Raw genomic sequence first — 19,282 nt, 5'->3', positions numbered from 1 at the left:
CACATACTTACAAAAAAAAATGTGTTTTCGCCCCAAGTTGAGTGGTAGTCAAAAATTCAATAAATATAAAATATTGCCAATGGTTTGTCAAAAAAAATAGATTAAAATTAATAAATAATTTAAAACAAATGTTTTAAACACAAAAACAAACCTGAATTTTTATCTAAATACATACATATAATCACGTCTATATCCCTTGCATTGGTAGACAAACCGTAGTCTTGAAAAGACTTATATTATACTATATATAATAATTATATAGGTATAAATTACTAGATGTCCCGGCAAACGTTGTTTTGCCATATAAATCATTGTTAAGTAATTTCCAGTTAAAATAAAAATGTTAAGGGTCGACAACCCTATGACCGGACATGGTTGCTTCGGTCATTACCTGCATCGGATTGGAAAAGAGGCTACTGAGGTCTGACATGAGTGTGGGGAGCTGGATGATACGGCCCAACATACTCTGGCAGAGTGCTCGAAGTGGTCGGATGAGCGGGCCAGGTTTCCTTCTGCGAGTTCGTCATCTCGCAGAAGGAGGCCGCTGAGAGGGCGCGTGAACACGATCCGAACGCGCCTCTACACCGTTGTGGTCGGGGGAGGCAGAAGGTGTGCACTTTATCGTGCGCGCCTACTGCCTCACTAGGGTCACTTCCCGACCCTGGGATGGAAAGGGCGGCCAGCAACTTACTGGTCGCCCATTACAGCAAGATTCCCGGCACAAAAGCGCCGGGCAGCCAGATGGTATCGTGGTGAAATGCCTGCGATCCCATGATGCCCTCAAAATGGCAAGAAGGGCGAACGGAGGGGTTTTAGTGGGTAGGCTGGTATACTAGGTGCCAGGAGTCCCACACTCTCGGGTTGTCCGTAAAAAGGAATTTGCCCTTCGACAACAAAAAAAAAGGGTCGACAACCCTTATCACTAAGGGGTATGAAAAATAGATGTTGGCCAATATGCTCACAAAATTTCATGAGAATCGGTCTAGCCGCTTCGCAAGAGTACAGGAACAAACATTGCGACACGAGACTTTTATATATAAGATATAATAATTGAAACTATAAGGAAAAATCGTATAAAATCGCAAATAGTAAGAGGTAGTAGATTAACATAATGTTTTTCGAGCTTGGTACTCAGCCATGACCAAATTACGTCAACGAGAATGTGTACTATAAGCAAAATAAATGCACAAATACAATCATGAACTTCATTTTAGATACCAACATTTTCACACATCTTAATAAAAATAAAATAACTTGTCACGTAATAAAATCCGCTGACATTTATTATATTATATGCCTTCGTTTAAACGTACGTTTGTTGAATGTAGGGTTGTCAAGCGTCCGCACATTCTTAGGCTTCTCGATTGCTTGTTCGGCCGAAAGTTTACGGTGGCTGGTTAAGATTCTATTTTATTTTTATCTTCGGAGACTTCCAAATGCAGCAGGTGGACCAAAAAATAAAGCTTATTCCGTCCAGCAAGTCACTGAATACGGTCGACCCAACAACATCACGAGAAATAAAAAATTCTCAATAATACATGGTGTCTAACATTTTTTCGTGATAAGTATTAATAAACAAACATTTGGCCATCCTCACAGGTCTGTCCAGTCATTAAATTTGGTGACCTGGCAACCCTAGTTAAAAAAGAACACTGATATCGCTCAAAAATCACGAAGGTAACCTACATTGATTTCAATAAGTTTCTACAACATCAGCAAAATACTGTATGATGGTGATATTTTAAAATGATTTATGTTATTAGGTACATATAAAACGTTTTGCATTCTTTTTAATCCCCCTGGCATGACCATGACCCAGTTGCGTCTTTCTTGGGGAGAAGCCCGCTTACGGCTTGTTCCAGTAGTGGAAAAGCGAGGTAAACGATAACCAATTTATGTCCGTGACGTTGAAGGCACTCTGGATTGTGATTTCCTCGCGATATTTTAACCATGAAGGCGGCTTTGGTGTTGTGTTCATCATCATCCTAGCATTGGTCTCGGTTGCATTTTCAACTGGAGAGGAGCCCGAGGTCTACCTATAGGTAATTGCGAACCAGGAGCGGGCAAGTCAGGGTTTCTTTTTGCACAACAAAATGGACTTCTATTGAACTTTACAGGGGAACCTTACCATTACATTCATAGTTTCACTTTTATATGCCTTTATTTATTGAATGAAAAGATTTTCTAGCACAGTGAAAGTCTGTCTGTCGCGATAAAGTCAGTAATTACGAAAACTGTTTTCTTTTGGTTTCACCACTATAGAACTCACCAATCACCATAATTGACATCATAAAGTATACATACCTAAGGATTTTATAAACGCAGGCGAAGTTGTGGGCAGTGGTTTTTTTTATAATAAATATGAACGTAGGTGTGCCTAATTGATAAATCGCTATTAAGAACTCCTTTTATCAACTTGTCATAACGGACACAATGAGATTCTATTCATACCTGGACATTCCGCCGCCGGAACACATTGCTTGGTATATTCATCCCGGAGGAACCCAGCTGAACACCTGCAACCGACCCTGCACCCCCATGTTGTAGGGCACCTCACGTTATGTATGTTTATCAATCTCATGTTCACGCACGTCGAGGGACACTTCCATCCACACAAGGAGAATTCCTCATTGGCTCTTGTACATATTGAAGTTCTGTATGATATGATACTAGCGTAGAAAAAAAGTGTATGAAAAATGATGCCTACATTTTTCACCAAAAACATGATTTGTAATATCGATAGAAAGCGTTATGCTATTTGAGATTTTATTGTTATTGAATTTTCATCATCACACATAATAATATATTTGGTACGACTCATGTGGAATATACTGATTGAAATTCACTTTTTTACTACCTACTAAGATTTTTTTCTTTGTTTATAATATCTTTATTGCACAGAAATTTACACAGTTACAAGAAATTGTACATAGTTATAAAAGAAATAAATCACTTGCAATGGCGGACTTATCCCATGAAGGGATTTCTTCCAGTCAACCGGTAGTATACTATGGTAAGGTAGTAATTTCATGACTTAGACTGACTATAATAATGACGTAACACCTATTACATACATTAGGGGGTTAATTTAAATGCAAATGTTTTTATTATAAACTGCAATATATAAATAAATAAATACAATTTTAAAAGGAGGTGTTTCAGAAAAGCGATGTAGAAAATCACGCACTGTTAAATTTCATCTTTGTTGCGATAGTTCCAGTTCCGACTTCACCTCTCTGGAGAGAAGACTGAAGTTGTACGGTCTCCGAAATCCTGCATTAGGTAAGTTAAGTTATTACAGGAAGCGGTTCATGCCTGATCACCGAAACCTTGGCAGGAGCACCTAACCATGGTTACACCATCCCGTTTTCCCTCGCGGGAAGATGAAATACCCAAACGAAAATAAAAAGGCAACAGATACCTTAGTATATTTTATTTTAATGATGAGGAACTTACTACATTTTGCTTTTGTCATAACATCCCGACAAACAAACTATAACTCTCCTGCTCCGATCGGGTAATGTCAGGATGGCGAACATGTTGGATTTTCGATTCCAATTAGCATTTCTTTTTGAATTTGTATCACTTTTTATCTCGTATAGATAGTTGTTAGGTACCTATCTTTAATTTCTTTAAAAACGTGTAGATAACCAATTTTAGTCCAAGACGTGCTGAATTCGTTTCATCATTACATTAAGATAATTTTATCTGCCTCGATACATACGAAACAGATTGATATAAAAACTCGTCGAAATTGATTTCAAGCATGTATCTGTAACTAGACATCATCACAAAATGGTCAAGTGCTCAGGACTGGTACTCCTTACAGCGCTCACTTTTGTTAAAGGCCATGTGGCTTATAGGAATACTCCTAATAAGCTTCAACCAGTGCATGGACTTTACGTGAAACCATCTGTAGACGGAACCACAGGGGACTTGTACGTCGCGGCCTCAGAAGACAGCGGTGTCAAATCACAGTGGCTCACAGACCAACCCGTCGGTTTTCTACCAGCAACCGCACCGGCACATCAAGCATTGCCTATTGGTTACAACCCAAATGCCATAACTGATGACCCAATCAACACTCAGAAGCGGGCAGTAGTCAACGCTCCTCTGCAATATGCCTACGCTTATCCTGTCCAAGGTAATACAGACGGCAACGCTGTGGTTCCTTATTCCTACGGTATACCAACTCCAAATTCAGCCCAAACAAACACGGAATCACTAACTCCACGTAACCCCGATGCAGCTTTAGCAGCAGGTGTACCACAATATCATCCCCTTCAGTACTTTTACCCGCAAATGATGTCGGCTTATGCAGAACTTTTGAACGCCTTCAAAGAAAATGCTAGTGTAGCTGCCAGCGCCGTTGGAACTAATGACGAATCCAATACTGCTACTACTTCCCAATCTCCTTCCATGTGGCCATACGCATATCCTGTACAATACGTGATGGTAGACCCCAGCATGTGGGGCCAAGCTGCTGCAGTTGCAGCTACGCCATCCACTACAACAAGCGCCACAGTCATTGATAACGAATAAGATAATAATAAAATTCTGTAGAGCCCGTTGCCAAAATGTAATTTTAATTATTTATTTCATAGAATTAAGTTCATAATAAAATGCAATACATTATATTTTATTTGATTTTATTTTCCCACATTTTTATTACCATGTTCAAATACCTAAGTCAAGAACTAGTGAATGTCTTTGCCATTAGCTAGATAGAAAAATGTAGATCTCACTGTTTATGTCAATCGAAGTGTAAAAATCCAGCCACTGACAGTGACAAGTGACACGAGCGAGGAAGTTCTTTCTTTCTTCGTAAATTCCCTCAAAAGCTAGAAGATAATTATTATTTTAAAGACAAATTAACCATATTTAATCGATTTAATAATTTTCTTAGATTAATAATAAAAACACAAAATGGTATCTAAGAAAAAGAAGAAGGTGAGTAACCACTTCCTAAAAATATATACAATTTTGCTAAACACGTGTTTCGTGCCCAGTTCTAACCATGAAAATAATTTATTTCAGTATTCCTCTGGAGAAGGAGCACAATTTATGACTAGAAAAGCCGCTCTAAAGAAATTACAACTAACACTCAAAGACTTCCGACGAATATGTATTCTCAAAGGAATTTACCCCAGGGAACCTAGGAACCGCAAACGCGCTCAAAAAGGAGCAGGCGGCATAAAAACATTATACCACACAAAAGATATCAAATTTTTATTACATGAGCCTATAATATGGAAACTTCGTGAACTCAAGGTATTTTTGTGAATCAATGATTTGTTTACTAAACAAGTATTTTAAAGGGGAACTTGAGTACATAAATAAAGTACATTGTCTTAAAGGCACTCAAGTTTCTCTCTTCTCTTAATGCACTATGTACAAAATGACCTTAAGTACAATACTATAGCATAATATGAATACACACTAGTAAAAATGTATTTTTAGGTTGTGATGCCACAATTTTACTGTACCCCTCAGTCAAAATTTAATAAATATTTATACTGTTATTGTCTGTTATAGGTTTATCAACAAAAGATCCGCAAAGCCAGGTCTATGAAGAGATATGGTTTAATGAGGAAGTATTTCCGTGACTACCCTGAAATCAATATTGATCATATTGTGAAGGAAAGGTATCCAACATTTGTGGATGCATTACGAGACTTGGATGATTGCCTTACTCTCTGCTTCTTATTCAGTACTTTCCCATCACTGAAAAAAGTACCTCGTGATCAGTCCATGCTCTGCCGAAGGTTGACAGTGGAGTTCATGCATGCTGTAATTGCAGCAAAAGCACTCCGTAAAGTATTTATATCAGTGAAAGGCTACTACTACCAAGTTGAACTGGAAGGTCAGACAATCACATGGATAGTGCCACATCATTTTGCTTTCCAGGTAATTTTTTGCACAAATCATAGCTTTAAGTTTAAAAATTATACTGTAGAAATTACAATCAACAATAAATGACCCTAGAAACATAACAATATTAGTAATATTTCAAAACCTGTTTAAAAATTCCATTGTTTTTTTTTTCAGCCTCAAAGCAAAGATGAGGTAGACTTCAAGATCATGTCAACATTTGTTGAATTCTACACAATGATGCTTGGTTTCGTAAATTTCAAGTTATATCATTCTCTGAATCTGGTTTACCCTCCGAAGCTTACTGCAGCTTTCTCTGCAAATAATGACAAAGACCTTATAGATGAACAGGCTTATGTTTCGGAGAGAATAGCTGCCATGAACTTACCCCTCACCAAAGTCGAAGGATCTAATGATGCTGAGGAATTACCTGAATTGGACATTTTCAACACTGAAGATGAAGACCCAAAAAAGTTGGAAGAAGCAAAACTGGAAGCAGAGAAAGTGAAGAAACTAAAGACAATGTTCAAAGGGCTCAAGTTTTTCATCAACAGAGAAGTCCCACGAGAACCCTTGGTCTTTATTATCAGGTGCTTCGGCGGTGAAGTCTCTTGGGACCGTGACCATTTTGTTGGTGCCACATTTGACGAGTCAGATGAATCTATTACGTACCAGATTGTTGACCGTCCCAGTATGGAGAAACAGTACCTCTCTAGGTATTATGTCCAGCCACAATGGGTATTTGACAGTGTCAATGCTAGAACCCTGCTTCCGATTAACAAGTACTTGATGGGAGCTGTACTGCCTCCACATCTGTCACCATTTGTTGATAAAATCAAGGACCAAGTGTACATACCACCAGAACAAAGAGCTCTAAATGATCCTGACTTCAAACCTCTAAGTAAGTAGTAGGATACAATATTTTAATGGACATTAAGCCAATGCCTTTCTTTACACTTTCCTGTCGTGAGCCTGCTGGAAGAAATTTCTCTAGAAATAAGTAGTGCTCTTATACTGAATTTCTCTTTATTTTAAGTTTTATTCTTATTTTCCTTGATGTACAATAATATATCAACAGTATCAAAAAAAAACTATACTTCTGCATGCCTATAATCAGATGAAAGTCAGTAACAAATAGATTTTTATTTTTCGAACTTCTTGGCAATCACTACAGTAAGCCAATGCTGGGACGATTCCCAGCATAGGCTAATTGTTAGTATGCCCTACTACCCCTGCGTAGTAAGGCATACTAACAATTTCTTTAAGAAAAAAAGACATGGTTGGATGAATTAACAATAAGACAATTTGATTTGATGAACTAATGGCATAAATCTTATTCAAAGTTGAAAAATAAAAATGAAAAATATTTTATTTGGAAACAAGTACAATTTAAGTAACATAGGATAATGGCATCTTATGACTCATGACAGTTATGATATTAAAAGTAATACTAATGAATGGCACTGTTATTACAGATGATGAAGAAGAGGGCAGCGACATCGAAGAGGCCAGTGACGAAGATGATGAGGAAAAAGAGCAGGACTCTGCTGAGGAAAGTGATGCTGAAGCTGCCCTGACAAGGCAGTACCAGGAGGAAGTGGAACAAGACTCTCCTTCGGAAGACGAGCAGGATGACGATGAAATAGATCCGGAGAAAAAGAAACTCGCTAAGGAGAAGGTATTTTTTTTTTGCTGAAAGTATGATTAACAGAGAGAATTTAATTAAGTATCTTGGTATCATGGCAAGTAGACAGATGTGGTCTCCACCTACCTACCTGGAATCAGGCGTAATTTTATGTAATTTAATTCACTATTTACCTGTGGGTTGACCCACGGTAACTTCTATTACCGTGTCAAAGTGCGTGCAGCAGGCAAGCATACAACAAGGACTAATTATAATTTTATTTATTAACATTTCAGAAAAAGGCAATGGCAGTTTCCACTGGTGTAACTTACAAGGAACATCCATACCAAAAGGAAATTGAAGATAAACAGGCATTCCGATTGAGGGAAAAACTTGTGCGTAAGAAGCACAGGAACCTCTACAAGAGCATGAAGGCTGGGCGGGAACAACGTAAGAAGGAAATATGGCTGCTCAGAAAGAAGAGGCGCCTTCATGACGAGAAGGCTAAGGTTGAAAAAAAGAATGAGAAAAAGAAACAAAGAATGCAAGCCATTGAAGCCGCTTCTGCGTAAATGAAAATAAATGTTGCATTTATGAAAACAAAATGTTTTATTTGTCTAAGTATTTATATATACAGTACAACAATATGGTCAACAGATAGTTTAAAGCTATTCTTGCAGAAATGGATACTTGTACTACATAATTAAAATAATAGAGAGGAATAGCATTTCATTTAATATGATATTTAACATAACTATTTACATTTAATGGGCAACCAACGTTCTGGGAAACACATAATCTTTATTTTACTATGATTTGCTTAAACCGCCTTCAAATAAAAAGTAGTTTCATTTTGACCTGCATGTTTGTCTGTGAATATCCTGCGTTCCGCTGAACCGATTTTGACGCGGTTTTAGGAAAGTTTTTGTTACACTTAGGTTCTAGAAATTAAAAAAGAGGAGTGGTTCTCTTTAATAAAAGTTATTAACTAATTAGTCTGAATCACTGTCGTCTTCTGCGTCGCTGTCCTCAAGCTCTGGCATGGGGAATCTGAGAATAGCTGCTATTCCAGTAAGCTGATCCAGTTCTGAAACAAGTTTTTTTCATCAATTCAATGACAGTATTCAGTATACAGACATTAGTCATGTTCAGGGTTAAAAATATTTAAGTATACAAGAGTGCTATATTCTTATAACAATCGGAAAATACACATGGGACAGAAGTATTCCGGTTTCCAATGTTCTTTTTTTTGTCTAATATAAATAAGCAATTAAAAAAATATGTATACTTATGCATGCATTGTCTTTTTATATTTCGCCCTCATAGCATGGCACACGCGATGCCGTTAATATCGCGCGAGAAACTAGCATTGTTTCGTTTCACACCGTAATAAAAAAAAAAGGTTTTTAACGCGCGTGTCATGCTACGGGGGAAGTAGCATGACACGCGCCATTTTTATCGCGTTCATCATGTAAGAATTAATAAAAGTGTAGTCAGAGCCTGGATATAATTAAATATCATAAAACTGTTTTTGCCATACTCACGTTCGCCAGAAACATGCATACTGGAAAATATCCTAACATCACCACCATTTTCTCGCACCGAATCCACGAGAGCCACATACTCTTTTCTTTGCTGTACATCTTGGCACCTGAAAAATTGTTTTATTATTCAATATCTTAGTGTTATACTAGTTGATTTATGGTTAGTACACACATATCATATCCCTTATTGGGGAATACAAAGCAAAAAGTCGAAAAGACTCTGACCTCAACCAGCTACAAAAGTATAAATATGTAGATAGACACAGCCAACAGTCTTGAGACTACAAGGACATGTTCAGCCATATTGTTGGAATCAGATTGGTTATCAATGACATTGAAATTCAAATTATGACATGTTGCTAGCACCTAGCACATCACCAACAAGAAGAATTCCAAGTTTGTTAGCCTCAGCCTTAGTTAGCCCTTAATTGCCACATACAACATCCATGGGAAAGATATGGAGTGGTTCCACCATTTAATGGTTAATGATAATAATGATGATTTTTTATTAATTAATAGCAAATAGATATACCTGAAAAGTTTATCAGATATCATAAGAGTCTCTATAGCCATGGCCTCATTGGCTCGTTCAACATGTTTCTTCCCATAGAATGCTTTAGCCGGCTCCAGCTGGAGCATGGTGTAGAAACTTTCAAGTAACTTCACTTCACTAGAAGCCTTTGTGTCGGAGATTTTGGAAATCACTGCAGGATCTTGAAGGACCTCTGAAACAAAACTTTTTTATTACAAAATTTCAAAGAAAGATATTGTGGGTGAATAATTGAATGGACTTGTTTATCTTTGATACTTACAGTAGATGTTTTTACAAGGTATAAATTTCTGCACCAATTACAATATAATAATATCTTTATTATACCTTTTAAAGAATGCTTGAATCCTGAGGAAGCCTTTGCCAACAGGAACTTTCCTTTATTTTCCATTAGCAATTTATTATCTGTCTTTATGGCCTGCTGCATCATATAATCAAAGAACTGGTCTTTGACAAACCCAGGAGATGCTATTATCACACATTTTACAATACTGAAATCTACATGTCTAAGGATTCCTTGCATTACAGCATCATAGAATTTGTTCAAACCCTGAAAGAAAAATTAAATAAGTTAAAGATATGTGTTCTTATTTATAAATACAATAAACAGATCAACACTAATTCTCTAATGTCATAGCTGTAACTGGTTGAAAAAAATCTTCTTCCAATAAAAAAAAAAATAATATAGTCCAGAGTTTCTATCACACAAAGAGATTCCAACAAACTGCAAATTATTTATTTATTTACACATGTACACAGAAAACATCGAGACTGATAAACACAAGAAACAAAATTATAAAGGTTCTATATGTATATCAAATTATTTAGGAGTCAATCAAAAATATTACATTTACCTTTTCATGTTGCTGTACAAACCCCTTCCTTTTCCTTGGTATTGTGATGTCTATTTTAGACCTAACCAATGTCATTGAGGGTGTGATAAGACACACGTGTGCCAGGCCCTCTTGCATCACCACAGCGGCAACATCAGCATTAGCAGCTGGATCACACGCCATGTCCACCCTTTCTAATGCTACTGAATCCCATAGTGTCTTTTGCAAAGTAAATTTTCGATTCAATTCCAAGTCCAGAGTGTGATATGCTCCCATCTGGAAAGAACAATTCAATAGACTGACTCTATTATGATTTGGTGAAGTTTGAAAAGAAGGAATTTTTATTCAAATGCGAATATTTGTTTTAAACATCAATAGCTCTCCTAATTACACCATAGGTTCTGACCACAATCCTAGATTTAGTAATAGTCTTATAATAAAGTATCTAAAAGCTATTCCACTTTTACCATCCAAACCAAATCTAACTGTCTTACCTTAACATACTGGTTTTCTACAATGTTCCGGCCTTTTAGTCGCAACATGCATGCTTGTGTATCGAAGTCGATGTTTTCCACTCGTATTGTGAGTGTAGTTCTCACTCTGTTACTCGTAGAAGATCCTGTGGAAGATTCCGTCTGTACTTTACGTACTGTCGATGCCGTCACCGCATCACCTTCAGCAATGAGGTTGTATGCGTGCCACATATCCTCCGGCTCTTCAGGAATAAGCCCAATACTCCTAAACAATAAAGAGATAATTAGTATTTTGATAGTGTCTTTCCTTATGTTTCCGCTGCTCCAAAAAAAGAACTGTTAACAAATTAATGTTACTCACCCACAGCCATCTTTCTCGATGTTTTTAAAAACCAGCTTCATCTTCTCAGAAACTAGAAATCAAGCTATTATTTTAAAACCATGATAAAAATATTTTATAATTTTTCACCATCAAACATAACATGCAGCTAAACTACTTAACCATTTTTTTTTATTTGACATATCATGACACTGACAGATAAATCTCAAGACAGCAAGGAGTTTACGTATTGTGGAGCTGCGCTGTCACTTTTATTTAAGCGTTTTATTTTCTTATCGTCAGATTGGAAGTAAAGAATAATAAATACACCAAAATAAGATAAAAGTCTAAAATTACGTACAAATTTATTTATATAATTAGTAAATAAATAGAAAACATATTATTTTTACTTATACAAATAAATGGCACCGTGAATAATTTTAAAACATATGCTTATCAATATTAAGAACAAAACGCAAATTTTGATGCGATGTTTTGTGAAATTGAAATGTGATGAAATTGAAGATGAAAGAACAAGCGCGATTGTATTTGCTTGCTTTGCGTTGTAATAACGAATTATTTTTCGTTGCGTGTTCGGTGCCTAGTTGTTAGCTTTCATGCTACATAAATGACTGCAGTTTACAAACTTTTATGTGTACAAGGATTTTCAAAAATAGTCATGGTGCAAGTGTGATAGTAGTGATAGTGATAACATTATTGTCAAGCTCAGCTGGTCGTGACGAGCGGTAAAAATCTCACCAGTTTTTCTTTAGTGGGTAGCACTTTTTGTGCTCCATTTCCTGAAGGTATGCCGTTATTTTCTATTTATTAGATTGTTCAAACATGGTATCTTCTTAATTTTTCGTGTCTAAATATTTTTTTATGTGTGATGTGTTTTGTTTCTATTACACATATAACACGACAAATTAAGCACACGTGCAGATATAATTTTATTTAAAAAACAAGATACGATTTTCAATGTGTTTGAAGTTATTATTTACTAAGATTCGCATTGGCCGTGATCCAGATTTTGCGTCCTACTGCGCGGGAACTTGCGATATTTTTAGTTTATTAGTCAAACGATGAAAAACGCGTAGGTACCTAGCAATTTTTATAAGATCAATCTCCCAATTTCAGTATTATAATGGTTTCATAAAGAAAAAAAAATAAACAAAGTGAAGTGCTTATTAAGTGAATAAAAATGAGTGAAAATCAAGAATTTACTCCGGCGAACGCCGCGCCACCACCTCCAGCCCCTGCATCTTCAACATCATCTGAAAACTTATCAACAACCAGCACAGCCGCAGCTTCTTCCAAACCTGACTCAACAAGGCCATCATCACTTCCAAAGCCGTCTGGCCTGAAACCTCCAACTAAAATTGGGAGGCTCTGCTCCAACAGTGCACCAAAACCTGCCATCCCTATTTCTCCGAGAACTGGTAAGTAGTTTTGAAATTACTATTTATTTTCAGAATTTTAAGGTACATATTCAATTTGAGGCTAACTGAATACAGTTACACAAACTGCAATTGACAATTCATTTTATGTATTCCATGTTGTCTTATTATTAGTCGCTGTTGTCATTTAAATTATCTAATTGGATTTTGTCATCATATTGTTCATAGCAATTCTAATTAAAGGCAGAGTTCAAAACATCAAGTCAGCAGAGTCAAGTTGTATTAGATTGTTGATAGATTTGACTTTAGCTATTTGCTCAGTCAATTCGATTATCTTCAATAAAGTTTAAGCCACTTGCAAGACCATTAGGGTTCTTAACTCTTGGACAATTTTAACAAAGTACTTACAAATCTGCGGGATTTTAAAGTATAAGACAACCTTTAGATGAATTTAGTTCATTATCATCTTGACAACTATCCTTAAGCTACCTATATCCATTGATCATATGTTGCTGGCTATATTTTTATCATACTGTATTGTTATCATAGTGTAACACTATGCTGTTTCAAGATCAAATTTCCTCATTATGATTTGCACATGTGTCTTACGCATGTTGCAATGGCTGTGTTTGTCCCAGTTACAAAAGGTGCGCATCGCGATAACGCCGCACGGTGATGCAGCCATTTGAGATTAATTGAACAAATTACGCCTTATTAATGCCTCATCATAACCATGAAGAAAAACTCGTCATAAGGAACTAGATTAAAAACATGAAATCGTCTGCTGAACTATACCTCCTTTGTTTACATAGTGCTATCTTAAACCTCGAAGATGTTTTGGCCTAACTGTTATCATGTAATTAAAAGCAGAGGACATCATAAATGCCTTATGGACTATGAGTGCTGCCAAGAGCATGTTTCAGAGTTTTTGAGTTCCTTAAAGAAGATTATTTCTTTGGTTTTGCACTCTCCTTGGAATGCTACTAATAATTTCGTGTTTATAGTAACAAACTCTAGGTCGCAATTGAGACAAGTTTATAAACATGCAAATAACGTCATGTTCGTTTATATCGATGAGGTGCACGTCGACGCCGCTAGTGACATCAACCTAATACCTCGAAATGTTGTCAAACATGTAAATAATACTCATAAACATACGTATCTAATTTGTGACCTTGAAACTGGCGGATAGAAAACCGGTATCCCGGAATTCTAATTTTCTGTTATCACGCAATAATAATTGTAATAGGCGGATAATCTGTAGAGGCGTAGAGTGGGGTCTCGTCATGTCATGTCTCACAGTTTCCGCTCACGTAAAATTAATCTATTCCGTGGAGCCCCAAACCCAATGTGCCGGGTGCGTTTCGCTGTATCGTTCCTTCCTCAGGATAACAAGTCCAACTCCATAGGATGTTGTACCATAACTGAGCAACAGTGTCGAAAAGACCACTTGCTGGATGGCTTAATGATGGAATAGATTCGGTCGCACGTACTGCACATACGTAATTCTGATATTCAAAACACCTAACTTCTATTAGGTAGGTAGTTACACCTTAAGGAATTTAAAAGTGAGAGTTAATGCCGGGTCGTTTCTTTTGTTTTCGTTTGGTCAGCGTCGGTGCTGCGCCTGCGCTGCCGACTACGATTTTCACTTCACCTGACACTAAATTATCTATACTAATGGAACGGATGATGTTGGTTGGTTGGACGCTCTGTTTAATGTCAGCGCCAGTTATGACCGTAATAGATTTCTCCTCTTGAGTAAAAGTAATGATTCATAGAATTTACCTAATCATCGTACCTACTTAATTTTTTTAGTTATATAATTAACTAGCGGCCCGACAGTCTTCTACCAAAGTAAATACATAGTTTACACCCGGAGATATAAATGTACCTTTAACGATGTAATTTCATGGGCTAATCTTAAGAAGATTCTCGGAATATTAGCCCTTAGAAACAAACAAATAATCAAAGTTACGAACTTTACCTCTTTATAATATTTGTAAGTTTATATACCTACATCATGAAACATTGAGATTTAAGTAATAACCTACATGGGTCTTTTGCCATCCCTTTTTTATAGGGCTCTGAAAGAACCTTGAAATTATTATTATTTGTAAGTATGTATTCCGTTTTATTATTTACATGTACATACATACACAGTACATGTTAATAAACGCATGAATAATAAATAGTCCTAATACAAAAAATAAGAACAATTCAGGCGATTGCCGAACCAGTTTGTAAAAGTGAACGTTTTAAAACAGTTAGAAGTATTGTTTTTATATTCATAATGGGATCCAACAAAAACGTTTTAAGTCAATGATAACCTTCAGTTAACGGTTAATACAATAACGTGTTGTACGAAGGTACCGTTACCAGGAAGAGGTTGAACACTTGATCGCTCTATTAATTTACATAGTTTTATAAAACCAGGCCCAGCTTTGAAGCTTAAATCAATAGATATTAAGATAAATCAATCGATAAAAAAATTAATTTTTTTAAATGCTGAAAATTTAAAAACGGAACTACCAGAAGTTTTCTACGACGGTTACGACAAATGGAGTTCTCTATTACTTAATAAAAGAGTTAGGCGATGGGCTATCAACCTGTCAGTATTTGAATCCCAATTTTATTATTGAGCCAAACAGCTGAACGTGGCCTTTCAGCCTTCTCAAGATTGTTGGCTCTGTCTACCCCGTAAGGAATATAGATGATTGTATGTATGTAAATGTAAAGTTCTAATGGTGGTACATATTTCCTACGTACGTATATAAAACAGATACCCAAAACCCCACAAAAAGGAGAAACTGACTGATTAACTTATCATCCTCCTGGGAATAAACTTATGATTTACGTTTTTATCTATTAGTTGTAGAAATTAGAATTTCGCATCTGACTTGATTCTTTTGAGATTATATGTAGATGTGTGTGTACAGAGACGTGCAACGGGAGAAAATGGCATAGGTATATAGCGCGTACAAAATTGTAGCTCTTCTGTATGTAATTTACTAAACTGTTAGATATAAGGCAATTAGTTTTAAAAAAGGCCAAGTCATCTATATAGTACAATCTGAGATCAGTTCCTAGCTAGATATGTTATCGTTAAAACAATTAAGAGGCTCTAAACCGAATCCCCAATTGGTAATAAATTAAAATCGTCGTAAAAGTAACAAGCAATTTCCAGGATTAGTGGTTTCCGCACTGTGTTTACGATGTCAGTAAATGTGAAATGGACGCCGAAAAAAGCATTTTCGTGTTTTGGTCGCGTCATGACTTAAATTCGTCTTTCATTGTTCGGAATACTTTCTCTCGGCAGCGCTCCACTAGTGCCGAGTTGAATACCTAGTTTAGCAGTACGAGTCGTAACAAGCGCCTTTTTCAAATTCGTAATTCCTTAGTTTACAGTCAAGTATGCCTATACAATACATATACAAAATTAAATTTTGATCTTGTAGTGATGTTGCACCTACGTATTTTATTTTTTGTAATAAGTTACGTTGTTTGTAGTAAACACACAAATTAATTCCCTAATAAAACAAAGATGCCTGCATATGATGAAAAATTTTGTTCATTTTTGTTCTCACAGGAACTTTTCTAAATGCACATCTCTCTACTAGGATTAAGCTGTACGTTCATATGTCAGTCAGTCAATTCTAGGATCTATAGAAGATTATCTTCGAAACAAAATTTTCGTATAATTAAGAAAGTCACAGGGTTCACCAATATTTGCTGAGACACTTATTCAAATAATAGTAGGTACTTGTTGATATTGAAAGAATACCTATACCTAATAGATATTCTTTCAATATCGATTTTGGGACTCAAGAGCTTTTGAGTCTCCGAGTCTCAGTTCGAGACTCCAAGAGCGGTCGATTATCTTCATGCCATTGTCCAGCGGTAATAAGATTAAGAGATTAAATTAAATCATGTGGTTGAATCAGTCGACTGTAAAGTCCCGTCTGTCGTAAAGGGAACGTAATTGGCTTTTTCTGTCTGGTTGTGTATTATACGATAATGTAAGAGGTTATTTTACTACAGGTACACACAGGCCGGTTCATTATCTGGTTCTAACCTTCAACAAATTTATTTATTTGCGTTATTCAAGTAAAATACATTGGGAAAGAGAAATTTGAAATAAACATACTTACTCGTTATTAAAATTACATACATACATACATATGGTCACGTCTATATCCCATGCGGGGTAGACAGAGCCAACAGTCTTGAAGACTAAATGGCCACGTTCAGCTATTTGGCATAATGATAGAATTGAGATTCAAATAGTGTCAGGTTGCTAGCCCATCGCCTAAAAGAAGAATCCCAAGTTTATAAGCCTATCCCTTAGTCGCCTTTTACGACAGCCATGGGAAAGAGATGGAGTGATCCTATTCTTTTTTGTATTGGTGCCGGGATCCACATGGCATGGCATAGCATGGCATTAAAATTACCGTGCTGCTAATACGGCAAATATGAATTCAAAAGAGCAATATGCAATGTAAATGCAATTCACGCAGTCATCGTTCTGTGAAATGCAATATTGCTGTGCTTGACAGTTTGATTCTACAGATAAATTTATAACATGTTTCGAGATTTATATGCTACTAACGGGAATGTCAAGTAAATATGCAATTATGGTACTTACCACATTTTTTGCATGTAACTTGACATTCATTAAAAACCGCTGAATTTCATTGTATTTCTTCAGCATTTGAAGAAGATAAAAATTCTTATGTTAGGTTACTCCTTAAAAATACACGGCCATTTAACTCGCCAAACAAATATAAAAGATTTTGTACCGAAGCTCGCGACTCACCCGCACGATACCAAACAGCCAGCCAATAGCTTTTCGCTGACAATTTGCGATCATGATTGCCTATTTAGATAACTGATTTATTTATGTCTCAATTAAATGAAATTGCTCGGGAACTTGATTTATAGTTAGCGTCAAATTGCTTCGTCGATTTCAGCAGATCCGCAGCATCCGATACGTCCGTATAAAATTTATGTTAGCTTTTGTTGAAAATTTGGAGTAAGTATTATGGTAATTAGGTATGTGTCAAAGATATGATAAGTTATGTCAGTAATGAACCATTTTAATTAATTAATGATTTTCTTTTTACATCCTTTTCGAGTACATTCAGAGAGACTTTGAAAGCTTCGATACAACCCAAAGCCCAAACCGCTGCTGATTTCCTTATACTTACAAGATCAATAACAGTCACTAAAAACTAATCCGTAATAAGTAGTGCCGTGTGGTTCCCGACACCAACAAAAAAAGAATAAGACCACTCCGTCTCGTTCCCATGGATGTCTTAAAAGCGACTAAGGGATGGGCTTATAAACTTGAGATTATTCTTTTAGGCGATGGGCTGGGAACCTATCACTATTTGAATCTCAATTTTATCATAAAGCCTTACAGCTGATCGTAGCCTTTCAGACTTTTCGAGACTATTGATTCTGTCTACACCGCAAGGGATATAGACGTGATTATATGTATGTATGTAAAAACTAATCTATTTTAGTAACATATTGTGGCTAATTCTATGCCGTGAATAATATCCAGAGCGACAAAACGACCTAGAGAAAAGTTTTAAAGGTGACATGTTGAAACGCTTCGTGCTTCTTTATTGGCGCTTTCAAAACGTCTTTGTTATTGTGTCTTGTGTCCATCAATTGCCATGTCGGACAGCTTGCAGCTCTATGCCTCTTACTATTCAACTTTGCAGTTCAATTGTGCCAAAACTAAGTATTACTTTCAAAAAACCTTTATTGCGTTAAACGGTACAAACTAATAAGTATTCAAATTTCTTCAAAGGTTATTTCTAACGTTTTATATAACTAACTTTCATAATAAATGTTACTCCCGGATCAAATTCAGCTGAGGGCAACTGTAGACATGCAAAAGTTCAAAGTGATTACAAAATGCTAATATACGAATTACGAAAATTATTCAATCGAGTGCCTCCGTCATAGTGCCAGTCATACTGTTATTATTTTGTTTGTTTAAACGGCGATTCTGATTGTTCGCTACCATGCACTATGGGTTGCACCACCGTTGCACCTAAATCACGAACTTGCCGACCTTGAGTGGAAGGAACATTCTATTCCAAGATCAATTCATCAGCTCAATGAAACGAGTGATATTCTCGCGAAATGTCAAGATAGAATAGAAACGACGCGGCCGCACCTTTTGTATTTATAAAATTGGCATTTTAAATCGTGAAACCTTAAAGCACCACAAACTTTTAATGATTAGAAAACGTTTCTCATTTAAGTTGTTACGGTAATTTGGATTCCTTTTCATCGGAGTTCGGCGGATATGGCCAATTCTGACTCCGTGTCCTGGCAAAATACCCAATTGCAACATTGCTAAAAATTCCACGACTTGTTAGTTAAGTAACATATTATAGATTTACATGATAGTTAATAAGTATTCGTGTGAATTTAGAAGAAATTCTAATTGGTAAAAGGATTTTATAGTAGAGTTATTTTCAAACAAAGTTAAATTTGTATACTTAAGTATATTTTTACGTTTCATCTAGTATAAAGAGGAAGACAGACACTTGGGTTATAGAGTACACTTTCAGCTTTTTCTCTAGAACCTGACACACTATTTCACAGTATTTCAGAATCCCCATGGCGGTATCTGCTAGTGCCAAATAGATTTC

At 36.2% G+C, this 19,282-nt stretch overlaps 4 protein-coding genes across 8 annotated transcripts in view; 3 read left to right on the top strand and 1 right to left on the bottom strand.

Moving 5' to 3' along the window:
- The first annotated feature begins 3,795 nt into the window (after nt 1-3,795).
- LOC106137975 (uncharacterized) lies at nt 3,796-4,542 on the top strand. The gene has a single exon (XM_013338943.2). The coding sequence runs from the start codon at nt 3,796-3,798 to the stop codon at nt 4,540-4,542; it is 747 nt and encodes a 248-aa protein (XP_013194397.2).
- Nucleotides 4,543-4,785: 243 nt separating this feature from the next.
- LOC106138087 (pescadillo homolog) lies at nt 4,786-8,097 on the top strand. The gene is made up of 6 exons (XM_013339127.2): nt 4,786-4,950; nt 5,038-5,271; nt 5,536-5,907; nt 6,049-6,772; nt 7,347-7,549; nt 7,792-8,097. Exons 1-6 carry the CDS (start codon nt 4,927-4,929, stop codon nt 8,065-8,067), a joined length of 1,833 nt encoding a protein of 610 aa, XP_013194581.2. The 5' UTR covers nt 4,786-4,926; the 3' UTR covers nt 8,068-8,097.
- Nucleotides 7,911-11,432, bottom strand: LOC106138092 (protein pelota). Its single transcript, XM_013339140.2, has 7 exons — nt 11,257-11,432; nt 10,917-11,160; nt 10,444-10,698; nt 9,917-10,139; nt 9,572-9,764; nt 9,040-9,146; nt 7,911-8,582 (listed from the first exon to the last, which is right to left on the bottom strand). Exons 1-7 carry the CDS (start codon nt 11,295-11,297, stop codon nt 8,488-8,490), a joined length of 1,158 nt encoding a protein of 385 aa, XP_013194594.2. The 5' UTR covers nt 11,298-11,432; the 3' UTR covers nt 7,911-8,487.
- A 278-nt stretch (nt 11,433-11,710) lies between these two features.
- The window catches only part of LOC106138052 (CAP-Gly domain-containing linker protein 1), a 49,359-nt gene continuing 41,787 nt past the window's right edge, over nt 11,711-19,282 (top strand). For 4 of the 5 annotated variants that reach the window (XM_013339106.2, XM_013339089.2, XM_013339081.2 and 1 more), the window contains exon 1: nt 11,711-12,653. In XM_013339106.2, coding sequence (XP_013194560.2) covers nt 12,416-12,653 — 238 coding nt within the window. In that variant the 5' untranslated portion in view covers nt 11,711-12,415. The remainder of the gene's footprint in view (nt 12,654-19,282) is intronic. The other variant, XM_013339073.2, reaches the window with a different exon arrangement.

The sequence above is a fragment of the Amyelois transitella genome, chromosome 5 (genome assembly GCF_032362555.1).
Source record: "Amyelois transitella isolate CPQ chromosome 5, ilAmyTran1.1, whole genome shotgun sequence".
In the NCBI taxonomy this organism is placed as follows: Eukaryota; Metazoa; Arthropoda; class Insecta; order Lepidoptera; family Pyralidae; genus Amyelois; species Amyelois transitella.
This window is presented reverse-complemented; position numbering and strand designations above follow the sequence as displayed.